The 13,830-nt window shown below is 27.1% G+C and overlaps 3 protein-coding genes across 7 annotated transcripts in view; 1 reads left to right on the top strand and 2 right to left on the bottom strand.

Moving 5' to 3' along the window:
* Positions 1–1,328: 1,328 nt before the first annotated feature.
* LOC127280943 (lysophospholipid acyltransferase 7) lies at positions 1,329–7,055 on the bottom strand. The gene is made up of 6 exons (XM_051304367.1): positions 6,629–7,055; positions 3,439–3,710; positions 3,169–3,320; positions 2,887–3,095; positions 2,480–2,801; positions 1,329–2,300 (listed from the first exon to the last, which is right to left on the bottom strand). The coding sequence occupies exons 1-6, from the start codon at positions 6,838–6,840 to the stop codon at positions 2,085–2,087; spliced, it is 1,383 nt and encodes a 460-aa protein (XP_051160324.1). The 5' UTR covers positions 6,841–7,055; the 3' UTR covers positions 1,329–2,084.
* A 482-nt stretch (positions 7,056–7,537) lies between these two features.
* LOC127280981 (RNA-binding protein squid-like) lies at positions 7,538–12,677 on the bottom strand. Its single transcript, XM_051304455.1, has 2 exons — positions 12,172–12,677; positions 7,538–10,845 (listed from the first exon to the last, which is right to left on the bottom strand). The coding sequence occupies exons 1-2, from the start codon at positions 12,475–12,477 to the stop codon at positions 10,330–10,332; spliced, it is 822 nt and encodes a 273-aa protein (XP_051160412.1). The 5' UTR covers positions 12,478–12,677; the 3' UTR covers positions 7,538–10,329.
* A 363-nt stretch (positions 12,678–13,040) lies between these two features.
* Positions 13,041–13,830, top strand: part of LOC127280959 (muscle calcium channel subunit alpha-1) — a 50,618-nt gene continuing 49,828 nt past the window's right edge. For 4 of the 5 annotated variants that reach the window (XM_051304394.1, XM_051304402.1, XM_051304423.1 and 1 more), the window contains exons 1-2: positions 13,041–13,136; positions 13,257–13,651. The gene's annotated coding sequence lies outside the window, so the exon portion shown is untranslated. The remainder of the gene's footprint in view (positions 13,137–13,256; positions 13,652–13,830) is intronic. The other variant, XM_051304431.1, reaches the window with a different exon arrangement.

Below are 13,830 nucleotides of genomic sequence, written 5' to 3' on the forward strand. Positions count from 1 at the left end.
TTAATTGTTCATTTAAAAAAAATGGTCTCAATTTTGCTATGTTTAAAAAAATGTACCTTTTTTAACAACAATAATTACTGTAATCACTGCATTTATTAATAAATGTAAAATTTTTAATTAATCATTCATTAATTAAAAAATGAGTCTATAATCGACTTCAGAGAGTACAGCGATTGTCAAAATCGTAATTTCTATTTGTTTAACTTAAAAATTTTGTCTAAAAAAAAGTAAATATATACTTAATTGTTTTTCTTGAATTTTAAAATTTAATTTTTTTCTTTGAACGATTTTTTGTTATTATGTATACATATAAAAATAACTTGTTCAAAAATTTTATTTTGGATCTTGAAAATATAAAAAAGTATTGAATTTTTATTAAGCATCGTTGTACACTCTGGAAATGCAAAAACCTTTATCAGTTTTTAAGTAGAATAATTTTTTTCTTATTTTAACAATTTTTTTTAACTCAATCCGGAAATAATTCAAAATATATCTTTAATTTTTTGAAGTTGTTTACTTGACTAGTATCTATCTATGGGGATAAATATCAAAAACCTTTACGAGAGTCTTTTAAAAATAAATTTAGTGTTTCATTAAGTAATTATTAATTATTTCCTGATGATTTTTTAGAATCAAAATTATTTTTATTTGATACTTATGCACTTATTAATTTAAAATATTTATTTTTTAAAACAAATCTTGTTACTTAAATAAAACATATCTATATTTAAAGTAATTTGAAAGTTTTGCTTTCATTTAATTTAATTCTTTTACAAAAGATGTATCGTAATCGTTTTAAGATTGTTGATTAATAGAAATTTGTTATATTGAACACGAATTCTTTAGTTTATTTTAAAATATCGAAGTGGGAACGGTGTTAACAATAAATATATGTTTTAAAAATACTGATTTTTTGGAATTTTTAAAATATATATATATTTTTTTTGAATTCGCTACTGCCTTGCAATCCACTACAGGGATATTGAATATGGGTATTTTTTCTATTTTATAATAAATATTCTTCTTTTTCAGAGTTTCAACTGTTATCTTGATTATAAAAGCGGCGTAAGTATTAGAAATGATAACAGAGTGTTGTTTTTTTATTTTTCCGAAATAAAAATGTAACACTTTAGTTTTAATTTTCTCATAAAAATAAAATTATGTACAATTACATTAATAATTAATGTAATTTTAAACCAATTATTAAAAAAAATTTCTCAATTAAATTTTTTTTTAATAATTGTTTAATTTGATGTCTTATCTTTTTTCAGCAACTATTAATAAATAAAATAAGTTGTAGAGGATTAATTAAATAATAAATGCTAATATAATGAACTGGTTGATTTTATTTATCTCACCATTTTTATAAATTCATTAAAATTTACGCGAGTTTTGGTAAATGTCGTTCATGTTTTACGACGATATCATTAATTTAAAAATCTGCAAATGTGACTTACGTAGTTAGTTTATATTACGTTTCTAGAGGCACACTTTTACGTTACTATCTTAATCGAAATGGATACTCAAAGAGCAACAGTAGTAAATATCACATATTTTTACTCTGAGATTTTGTATATATATAAATTGATTTAAAATGGCACTTTGCCCCTTGTGCGTAAAACTAACGAAAAGTCATTTTAATTAGATAACAGTATTTTTTTTTAATTCTGACTTTTTTCGTAAGCATATTATATACTTTGAGATCTCTTTCAAACTGGACTTTATATTAAATATCACGGTATCGACTCTCTATTGATGATATTTAAAGTATTGATTAAGGCTTGTTATAATTTAAGTACTTAACAATATTACTAGTAAATAAAAATAGAGATTCTAGTTAACTGTTAAAACTAGAGTCGATACTCTGAAGAAGTCTACTTACTATTTGTTTTCTATAGTAAAATTTACAAAAACATTTCTAATATATTAATGAGCTAAATTTATAATAATTCTTAATTTTAATTTGAAGCAAATTTCTAAATTTTACAAGCAAGCTTGTGTGTTGCGTGTTCTTTATGTATTATCACAAAATGCGTAAATTTCTATATTAATAACAAAATTTCTTCAATTGACTCGGTTAATATCTAAAGGCCTTTCTTTTTTTCGTCCTTAACTAATATTTTTGGTGCGATTATTCGACCCGTTACATAAAGTATAGCCACTAAAACGTGACCTGCGAAGTAGACACTTTTATAATATGTCATCGTTTCATCGAATTGAAGCAATTGAAACGATAGTCCTAAATAAGCCATGCATGACATTTTCAAAAACCACAGGAGAGCACCCAAAAACATTTTTGCCTGCAAAAATAAAATTCATAAATACATTTTTTATCGAATATAAAAAAGATTAAACAATATATTTTTTTTGTACATATCAAAAATTAATTTAATCCGCGAAAGTTTTAATTACGATTTCGTGATCATTTCTGTTCAATCAGCAAATTGTTTGTTCAATAAAAATATGATTATATACGTACGGAACTATTGTCTGCACACTGTTTGTAAATTTTCACATAAATATCTTCCATGGGCAAAAAGAAAGTGATTTGACTAATGCAAAGAAAATATCCAGGTGCATAACCGTGCCATACTGATGATATTAAAAAAACAGCTGGTGTTCTAAGTCCTTTAAATGGAAATGGTTTATATACACAATTAGCCATCCAATATTGAACAGTAGTATTCCAAACTTTCATTGCTGTTCTTACAGTATTACAAGTTTCCACTTTTTCCACATTCATATTGTGAACGGTTTCAAAATCGATGTCTTCTTTTTTTAGCTGCTCTAAATCACTGGACCTGAAAACAAAAACAAAGAGAAGCTAGTTCAGCAGTTTGAATTTCACAAAAAAGTCGATTATCGTATATTATTATACATATTTACAGTGTTTCGATGAGTTTATAGTTTCTTGGTCCCAGACCAGAGACTGTTTCACTTTTTGTCGGATAACATCCCAAGCCAGCCATTTGGCAAACACATTCGGATAGTATCATTCCAATGAACATTCTCATTCTAAATGTTACAAATGTTGGATAAATATAACAAAATCGGTAGAGGAAATTTCTGCTATTGAACTCCTCCATTAAGGCATACTGAAAATATAATAATGCTTTTGTACACATTTTTTTCCAATTTTACTTTAAAATTACATTTCAATTAATGTACCTTGGCTGGAAATGCGTTGCTGGTTACTAGAAATATAAGTGCAAATACTGCAACTTGTTTGAGTTTATACAAAGTTATTCCCCAATGGTCAGCATATTCGGATGTAGGCCTGTGCAAAGAATCCCAATATGTTCGATAACGATAATGAGGTCCTATAATAAAAATAAATTTAAAATGTTTAAAAAATTGTTTTTCTCTTTTTTAAAGGTGCATTTAAATTTAGAATTTTTTAAAAATGTATGTTATTAATTATTTTTGAATGTATTATACCAGTTAAAACACCCATGTAACTAAATCCATAATGGAAGATGTCAAGGAAAGTAACGCGCTTTAAAGCTTCTGATTTAAGTCCTTGTGCGTCATCTTCTGGAGCTGTTGCTGCAGAATTAATTTCAAATGCCACTCCCGAATGCCTTAATGTCATCATCATCATAATTAAGCTGGTGTGACCCGACACGGGTTCAAATCCAAATAAATGACATAATCGAACGATAACCAATAGATAAAAGAAAGTAAAGAAAATACTAACAATGTGACATATCCTGAAAAAATAGATACACGTTGAATTAATAACTGCAAATTAACAAAAATTTAAAAAATTCTATTTAATTTAGAATTTTAAAAAATTAAATAAAAATGTATGTAACAATTTTCCTTCAAATAAATATTCACAACTTCAGGAATATCAATAATATGATTATATATATGAAGACTAGAAAATAATTAAAACTTATCGACTTTTCTTTACGTTACATTAAAATATAAGCATGATTGTATATAAAACTCAGTTTATAACCGGTTTCATGAATTTATGAACCCGTTTGTTGACAATTGCACTTATAAATCTTATAAATATATTTATAAAAAGAAATTAAATATATTACAAATGTTTTCATTTTTAAATTCCTTACTAAATTAAATTAGTGTAAACTTTTTATCTAATTATTCTTAAAATAATTATTTATCAATTAAAAAATGCTTAAAATGTTTTTTTTCCTAAAAACTATAGAATAGTATGAACAATTATAACAGAATAACATTACAATATTAAAAAAAAATCTCTTTCAATGGTGACTTTCAGATAGAGTAATGCAAATTATACTTTCTGAAAATTACAAATCAATATGAAACTGGTTGTTAACGCATACATTTACTATACACAGTAAAATATATGCAATGCGTAAATATCACGAACAGTGTGTTTTTTAAAAATGCTTTAAAAATTACATATTCATCTCCTTCAGTTTTTTTCCCATTCTGTTTTGGTATCTCTCATTGCTTGCAATCATGATCCAAAGGTTGATCGTAACAACTTAAATAGACTTGGCCTGATAATGTTACAAAAGGAGCTAATAACTAATATAGCAGAAAAAGATTCTCCTGTTGCTTATATCATTCTTATAAAAGTTTCTCAATATTAATTATAAAACGTTCCTAAAGTTTTTTATCATAAAAAATGAATTATAAAAAATACTTAAGATTCGCATCTTAAAAAAAATAGCAAAATCAATTTATGGAAATCGTTAAAAAACAATTTCAACGTTCAAGATATTCTCAAACATTGAAAAGTAATTTTAGTTATGAATTAATAAATGTTTCCGACTTCAGCAAAGTTAAATGGAATAATTTTTATTTGAAAAATATTATTTCCTAAAACAAATTTTATTTTATTTGGCTATTCTCTAGAATTAATTATTTTTAAAATATAATTAAAATTAAGTTTTCGAAAAATTTGTTTATATAGACAAAAATTGCCATTAAAACTAAAAAAAAATTATTATGAAAAAATGTTGAATTTGTAACATAAAAAATTGTTTTTTTTTCTTAAAGAAATTATTTTATTTTTTGGGTCAATCCATTATATTTCGACTGAAGTGGTCGCTGACTAATTTTTAAAAATTATAATACTTTGCAGGAATGATTTTGAAGTTATCAAGATCACGAAATGAAAAGAATTTTATTAAAATTTTAATTATTTATTGCAAAATATGACTTTAAAGTATATGAGGTGCTGAAAACTGTCAATTTTTTAGCCATTAGAAAATATGCAAAAATACGTAGAATTTACCATAAAAATAAAAAATTTTTTTTGTAATTTACTAAGAATGAATAAATTTATCATTATCAATTGATGTAATTATTTAAATATGTGAAATAATATATAAAATATGATTTTCAAGTTCGCCTGTCAAATAACCTAAATTTGCAAATTTCATCTATTAAATGTGAGAAAGAGAAGTCATTAAATTGAAAAAAACCTTACCAAATATAAAGTACCTGTGACTAACTTTTAGTTTTTCTTAGCACTTTTTTCCTTTTTTCTTCATAAATGTGAAATAAAAAGCAATAAAAATTGGCACTTTGCTTATTTGCACTATTTTCAAATGTAAATAACTTTCTTGGAGAAAACTGAAAAATTACAAAACTTGGGCAATATCTAATTGATCACTAAATACACACACTGGAAAAAAATTCGCTTTGGTCCCGAAGATACTTTTTGAGATAATTAAGTTTAAATTTTTCACAATTTTTATGAGGTTAATACATGTGATTTTTATAAAATTGAAGTTAGTTCAAAATATTTAACCAATAAAACCTAACTTCGTCCTTAAAAAACTACATGTATTAACCTGATAAAAATTGTGAAAAGTTTAAACTTAATTATCTCAAAAAGTATCTTCGGGACCAAAGCGAATTTTTTTCCAGTGTGTGTATTTAGTGATCAATTAGATATTGCCCAAGTTTTGTAATTTTTCAGTTTTCTCCAAGAAAGTTATTTACATTTAAAAATAGTGCAAATAAGCAAAGTGCCAATTTTTATTGCTTTTTATTTCACATTTATGAAGAAAAAAGGAAAAAAGTGCTAAGAAAAACTAAAAGTTAGTCACAGGTACTTTATATTTGGTAAGGTTTTTTTCAATTTAATGACTTCTCTTTCTCACATTTAATAGATGAAATTTGCAAATTTAGGTTATTTGACAGGCGAACTTGAAAATCATATTTTATATATTATTTCACATATTTAAATAATTAGATCAATTGATAATGATAAATTTATTCATTCTTAGTAAATTACAAAAAAAATTTTTTATTTTTATGGTAAATTCTACGTATTTTTGCATATTTTCTAATAGCTAAAAAATTGACAGTTTTCAGCACCTCATATACTTTAAATTCATATTTTGCAATAAATAATTAAAATTTTATTAAAATTCTTTTCATTTCGTGATCTTGATAACTTCAAAATCATTCCTGCAAAGTATTATAATTTTTAAAAATTAGTCAGCGACCACTTCATTCGAAATATAATGGTTTGACCCTTTTATGCTTATTTCGGAGATCGAATCCGCTTTTTCGGGATGTTCCCGTTTGTATATCTGCAATGCACAGTGCAATAACCCAAGCAATCAACCTATTTTTTTTGTTTAATGTCACGTGACTATACCATAAGTGTACATACTTCCAAGACAGCTGTGTAACGATGATGGCATTAACAAGGGTGCAGATGATCGGGTGAACCACATGACTTCCTGAAACAGTTGTAACCACCAACAATCCATACAAGGTGCTTGCCCATTGTTTTGTAAAGGGATCTTTGATTTTTCGATAATATTGACCAAACCATGTAGAAAGTAATAAAATTCCCAAATAAACAATATCTTCCATTAGCATTTTAACTTGCGTTTGCGCCCGAAGTTCTATGCGGCTCACCGACCACGCCGCGACTGAATAAAATGATACTGGGTTTCTCAAATGTGTAGCACTCGCTCTCAGTCGTGTCTGTAACTTGCAACATGACCGTGTATCTTGACGCTCTTCTTCAGAAATTTTTTATTTCACAATTTTGATATGTCTCGATTGGCTCCAAAAAATTTACTGAAAAATAATTTTTTTCTTCATTAATAAACAGAAAAACAACTTTTGTTGATTGAACAGAAATCTCTTGTGTGTTAAATTTATATGGAATATTTACTTATGTAAATTTTTTTTACGAGTAACAAACAGTTCAAGAAAAGATTTAAATTCAAATAATTTGAAATGTATACTCGAAATAGAAATGATTTAATCTTACATTTTCAATCAAAAAATTTTCATTACTTAAACTTGTAAATATGTAAATCTCCATTGATTGAAATTCAACGAAACTTTTTCTGTACTTGGTTAATTAATAAATATTGCTTTATAAATTAACCAATACATTAAAGTGTTTGGCCGAATAAATATTTAATAATTTTAAATAATCAATTAATTATTAAAAATTGTAAATTTAACTTTTTAAATTGAACTTAGTAAACTATCAAGTTTACTTATAATAAGTAGATGTTTTTTGTTGTAATAAAATTAAAAAAAAATAATAATACTTGATAACTAATAATAATAATATAATATTATTTATTTAATTGTTCAAAAAATGAAATACATAATTGAAATATTGGAAGATAACTCGTAATTAGAGAAAATATCAAATAATATAATAAAATAGAGAATCAAGTAAGACATATGCACGAAATCCTTGTTTTTTGTTTTTTGTGTGAAATTTTCTTTATATCTTTCCCTGCATTTGTTAACAAACACTGTAACTATTTTTTAATACGATGAATATAATTCAATATTCATATAACGCATAATAAAATATTAAGCCTGAATTATATATAATATATATTTATATAAATCATGAGAAAAAAGAATATAAGTGTCCATGCAAAAAAATGATAATAAAAATGATAAATCTAAATATTCTGTATTCTTTCATAATAATAGTAAATTGAAACAAACCCAAAAAAGACATCATAAAGCGAAGATAATTGTGTTGAATTACAGACAAACATCGAAAAAACTTAAAATAATAATAATAATAATAATAATAATAATAATAAAGCGGTAAACGAATAAGTCGATAATATAATGGCGTCGGAGATAATGGGCCTTTTATTTTTGTTTATAATTAAAATATACACTGTGTCATGGGTGAAACAAGCGAATAGTATTAATAGTAACAAAATATTCGTCATATTTTCTTTTGTTCCACACACTGTTTCTCTCTCTTTTTATAAATCTATATTTGTCTCGCACACAGCAAATACAGTATACATAGTATACAGATTTAAATTCAAAAGCACCTTTAGCCTGGCTTAAAATCTTCCAGAATTACAACTTACTTTTTATAAATTTTTTGTTTATGATGATAGACAATTAAAAACGTTTCCCTTTAAGCCAAACTGCTAATACTTTTGTGAATTCGCTTTTTTTCCTCTTTTTTCATTATTGTATAATTTAAAAAAAAAAAAAAAAAGATTAGGTCCGAAACAAGGTGTCAAAATTTATCGATGTACAAACTTTAATGCAATTGAGATGCATCTAGTCTGTTAAATTTCATAAATGCTACAATTGCCGAAAAAAAATTTCTCTTAGATCTTATCAGGGTATTTTGTTTGTTTGTTTTTTTTTTTTAATATTCTGGGCCTTTGTTTTTCGTTTACTTAATTGTAAATTCTTCTTTCATTTAAATCGTAAGTGTACCTATCTGCAAGGTATACTATGGCCTCTATCACTAACAGTGATATGCTATATATATACGATAACTAGACTTCGCGCGATATGAAGATATAATCTTCATATCCTTTAAAGGACTCGTTATATTTATATAGTTACAAATGCGAAAGAAATGGTTAAAAGTTGTCCAGGCCACTTCATGTCGGTTGTATACTGCCATGAGCGTTTCACCAGTCCATTTTTTTGTTCTTATTTATTTTTTATTATAGAATTTTGCATCAAGAAAAACTTTTTAATATTTTGTTCATAATTTTTTTTTTTTGTTGGGTTTTTATACGGTGTTAATATTATCGCCATATTCGTATCATTTTCACACAGCACTGGACAAAACAGCAACGCGCGAGTAACAGAGTTCGGGTATTTTATTTTCGTTTTTTCTGTCTCTTTTTTTTCTTTTGTCTCATTAAAAGTCAAATTCATTTTTGAAAAGATTACATACCTCTGAACTCTCAGTCGCTGTTGCGTAATGTCGATGCCGCAAACGTTCATATTTTAATTATACACTTTATTTTATTTATTTTTTGAAATATTTTTACTTTTCTTCTAATTCCTAACTGTAAATATCTAATTCATATTATAATTGCGCGTTGTACACGCAGATTGAAAAATAATAAATGGAGATGTGTATAATCACGTGCAAACGTGATTATGCACGTCTCGGTTTATATTCTTAAAAGTTAGAACCCTTAACTTGAGATTAACAATTACAGGAGAATATATAATGTTATTACAATCTTGATTTTTTTTTATTTATTTATTTGAAAAAGGAAGAAGTATATTTTAATAAAACAACAAGGTTCTAGGAACCTTGGAGGAGCGTCTCTCACTCTCTCTCACTCTCTCGTACGTAGACCGTACAAAACTCTAATTATGTACAGATCTATGTCGAGTACGGTTCACTTAAACTCGAATCTTGACGTGCAAGTAACACTGATCTAAGGGTTCTTACTAACAGTAGAGTATTAAATTATTACATGTACAAATTAGTACTTAATTAAAAAAAGAAAAGAAACAAAAATATGGAGACAAATCAAACTGGTATCCTTTTCTGTAAATTAATTTTTTTTCTATATAAATTATGCTCGGGCAGGTATCATGCAATAAAGTTGATTAAACTTTCTACAACCGGAAAAAAATTATTAATTTCAAATATCTTCATCAATATGAAGTAAAAATTTTTTTAAGATTTTAATTTTCGCGTTCCTGCCATTGTACATATAAAAATAGGACATTCAGGTTTTGAATTTTTTTTTTTTTAATTTTTTATTATTATTATTTTTTTTAGTATAATAGGAGGCAAAACGAACAACCGCCTTTTGCGAAAATTGGAAGGATACTTTTCTTGGAAGAACTGCGAACCTTACAAATGACCAAGATGAATTGATTGGCAACACCGGGGTATATGACTTAAAAATTGTCAGCTTACAGTAAATGTACAGCGCACGATATTTTTTTTTTTGTTTGTTTTCTTTAGGGATTATTTGGAGGAATTCTCTCTGTTCAATATGCACAGCAATGAAAACAGAGTCGATTTACCTCCTACTATACCCTTTAAACGCCAAAAAGAATTCACGAGTTCTTTTTAAAAAAATTCATAAACCATCATAATTAATATGGTTGATGTCTTTGAAATTGGCGTGGACCAGCACCTGGTCCATTTCTTGGTTTACCTGGCATGTGACCGTATCCCATATTCTCGTAGCCCTCATAACCAGCGTAATCATAGTTTGCGTACGGATCATCGTATCCATGATAACCGTTGAATCCATCGCCGCTCATGTATCCGTAACCGCCACCATAACCGCCATATCCAAATCCAGGTCCCCAAAATCCTTGAGCCCTTGGATCAGGATTGACCTTGACTTTTTTTACGTCAACATCCTTGCCATTAATTTTTTGTTTTGGAATCTTTAACAGCTTATAAACGACATCTCTCGATTCAAAGGTGACGAAACAGAAACCCTTACGTTGATTTTTTGTCTTGTCAAATGGAGCCTGTAACTCCACGACCGTTCCATATTGACCGAAATGCGTCTTGATATCATCGTCCGTGATTTCTGGAGTCAGTCCACCCACGAATATCTTTCCATGTTGTGCCTTTTTGCTTACTCGTTTCGGATCCACCTAAACGTTAATAAATTTATATATATTATTACCTTATTTTATTAATTTTTCTATTTAAAAATAGTTTACTTTTTTCAGTCAGAAATTAAAAAATACAATTTTTGATAAAAAAAAGTTTCTCTGTGAATATGTGAAGAAGTTATTTTTAACATTTTGAATCATTAAAACTTATATTTGGATACAAATTCAAAATTCCTGAAAGAAATTATTGTCAAATTTTAGGTTATGTTACCTAAATTATTTCTTAATGACAGAATTTTTAAATCTTTATTCAAACAACTTTCAATGGTTCTGTGACAAAATTATAATTGTTTACACTTACAGTGAAACACTCTTCAATTGTAAATTGTTTCTTGATTTTAAAAATATGAAAATATGGAGTATCTTTTGTTTCAATTGTTTATCTAATTTTTTTCTTAAGTAAAAAAATTCATTCTATTCAACATTAAGTATCTGAACATTTTCACAATTTTTATTTACAATATATAATTAAATCAATTTATTATTGTCATTATTATAATTAAATTTGAAAATTGATATTGGATCGTTTGTTACCCAATATTAGTCAATTTTCAAGTTTGACAAAAAAAATTATTTTTCAAAGAGAAAATTGAAATTTTTCAACTAGAAAACTGTAAGTTATTATTTAGTTTATTTCGAATGAGTATTTGAGGTTAACTTTTAAAATTAAATTATACTTCCCACGTGCACTAGTGATTTATAACAAAAATTATTTCGCTTATTATAATGATGTTTAGGTAAATCAAGTATATCCACGTAATATAAAGATAAACAGTTATAAGAGATTTTTCAATCAAACATCCCTACAAATGTTTTTTTTAGCTTTTTAGGTAATGCAGACTAGAATTTATCAAGCGCCACTGGACCATGAATAATAAAAATTTTAAAAAGGAAAAATTTCTAGTAAATAAATTTTAAAATATTAAAAAAAATAAAAGACAGGTTATAAATTCGAATAATTGAATAATACGAGAAGTCAATAATTACAATATAGCGGAAGTTACGAATTAAATAAAGAATTTGTTCAACATAGGGGAAGATTAAATTATCTTTTTCAAATAATAATTAAATTCAGACACGTGTGAAATAACATGAGTTTTTATTAATTTACGGAACAAAATCACAAAGTGTTTCGTGTACGTTCCTGAATGCGTTTTTAGCATCGGGAACGCAACGTTAATTTTAGACAATGACGACAGTACAATAAAAGCGTCTTGGGAATATATGAAAAAAGGGATAAATAGGGATACTTCTAAGGTGGTGAAAAAAATGAACGTATTTCATTATCAGCATTTCGATACTAACCTTACGTTTGTTGATGTAATGTTCGCCTGACGCCAATAATTTGTCAATGGTTTTCGGATTCGTGAAGACCATAAACGCAAAACCTCGGGAAACTCCAGTATAGGGGTCAATTTTTACAGAGACGCTCTCAATTTCGCCGAATTTCCCAAAATGTTCCCGGAGTTCGTTTTCGGTTGTGTTCCTGGACAATCCTCCAACAAAGAGTTTTCGCTCGTCATCCTTGCCAGGGATACCAGCCGTGGCCTGTGGATTTTGATTCTGGCCATCGGCTTGCTGCTGATTCTGATAAAAGTCTACTGCTGCCATACTTATGCGACGAGCACTGTTTCTCGAAGCCGCTTCGCGTTCGTCTACTTTTTATACGGAGAAAAGGCTCACAAATTTTAAAGGCTTTACGTTTATGAAAAACTTACTAATAAAGTGATATCGGTTCTTTTAGTGAACCGGTGCCGGCTTACGATCGGGAAAGAGAACAGTAATGGTTTCCAATTCCTTTTACGTTATCAGCTATAGTCTTATTGGTCGTCTAAGACGACACTTCTCAATCTTGCCCAATTAAAAATTGGGATACAACGGAAAGCACCGGAAATATCAGACTGCTTCCGCCACGCTCTCGAGTCATTTCACAACCTAAAATTTATAAAAAAACTTTATTGAGAAGAGTATTTTATATTTAGTGTGATTAAAATTATGATTAATGATAAATGAGTTGGATTGAGCATAATATGTTGATTAAGAAGACTAAATTGAAAAATGAGAGATGAATGTCGCGCCGAAATTATTGCAAAATTTGGCGGTGGGGAGAGACGCTGAACGCGCGTCTCGTCATGCGTTGTTTTGACGAAATTATTTATTGTTGTTTATTTGCTGAAATCTCAGAATAGAAAAGATTTTTTTTCCATTAAGCATTTATCAAACGTTTGCAATAAAGGAAAAAAACTTTTATCCATGAATTTATTGCAGTTGTAATTATCAATTATTAGTAGTGATAATTTTTTAATTGTTTTTTTTAGAATTAACAAAACGTTAATGAATTTAACGAATTTAAGTGGAACATGAAATTAACCTAAAGTATTTCATTGCAGGTCATTGTCATTGAGTCTTTGAAAGTAGTCCAGAATTTCGGATTGAAGGGAAAGTGGGCAACAGAGAGAGCAGAGAGAGGAATCAACTGTTGGTAAAAAGGTTAGAATTTTTATTCTTTTTTCATTAGCATTTTTTTTTTTTTTTTATATTTTTGACAATTCAACAATAATTCTGTTAATTTCTTGTGTACTTTAATAGTGAGTATCTTGATTATTGTTGAAAGATAAGTGTTTGTTTGGAATTATATTGTATAAAATATAATTAGTCGTTCAGCGTGGGTTCGACTGTCAAACATAACCTAAAATACACTGGAACCCCGCGACATATTTAAAAGTATTTCGTATCTGATTTGAATACAAGCTGACATTGAAAGAAAGAAAAATATTAAATACAGGTTTGTTATTGTTTATATACATGTTTATTTTAATTTTTCATATTTTCTTTTTTACTTTATTTTATTTTCGCGTTGTCAATGCATATGGAAATTGCACTGTACAACGTGATTTTCGTAGAAATATTGGTAATTTTGCTGTAAATAATAATAAAACTACAACTATCTTTTACCACGTGTTT

The sequence above is a fragment of the Leptopilina boulardi genome, unplaced genomic scaffold (assembly GCF_019393585.1).
Source record: "Leptopilina boulardi isolate dan_hultmark-lab unplaced genomic scaffold, ZJU_Lbou_2.1 LbouV2_112, whole genome shotgun sequence".
Lineage (NCBI taxonomy): Eukaryota > Metazoa > Arthropoda > Insecta > Hymenoptera > Figitidae > Leptopilina > Leptopilina boulardi.

Excerpts from the sequence above, each read along its gene's own strand:
- LOC127280943 (XM_051304367.1), bottom strand. The coding sequence starts at position 6,840 with ATGCTAATGGAAGATATTGTTTATTTGGGAATTTTATTACTTTCTACA. Across the intron at positions 3,321-3,438 it reads TTACATGGGTGTTTTAACTG|GACCTCATTATCGTTATCGA; the intron begins GTATAATACATT and ends TTTTTATTATAG. Across the intron at positions 2,802-2,886 it reads TATAAACTCATCGAAACACT|GTCCAGTGATTTAGAGCAGC; the intron begins GTAAATATGTAT and ends TTTTGTTTTCAG.
- LOC127280981 (XM_051304455.1), bottom strand. The coding sequence starts at position 12,477 with ATGGCAGCAGTAGACTTTTATCAGAATCAGCAGCAAGCCGATGGCCAG. Across the intron at positions 10,846-12,171 it reads ATTACATCAACAAACGTAAG|GTGGATCCGAAACGAGTAAG; the intron begins GTTAGTATCGAA and ends ATTAACGTTTAG.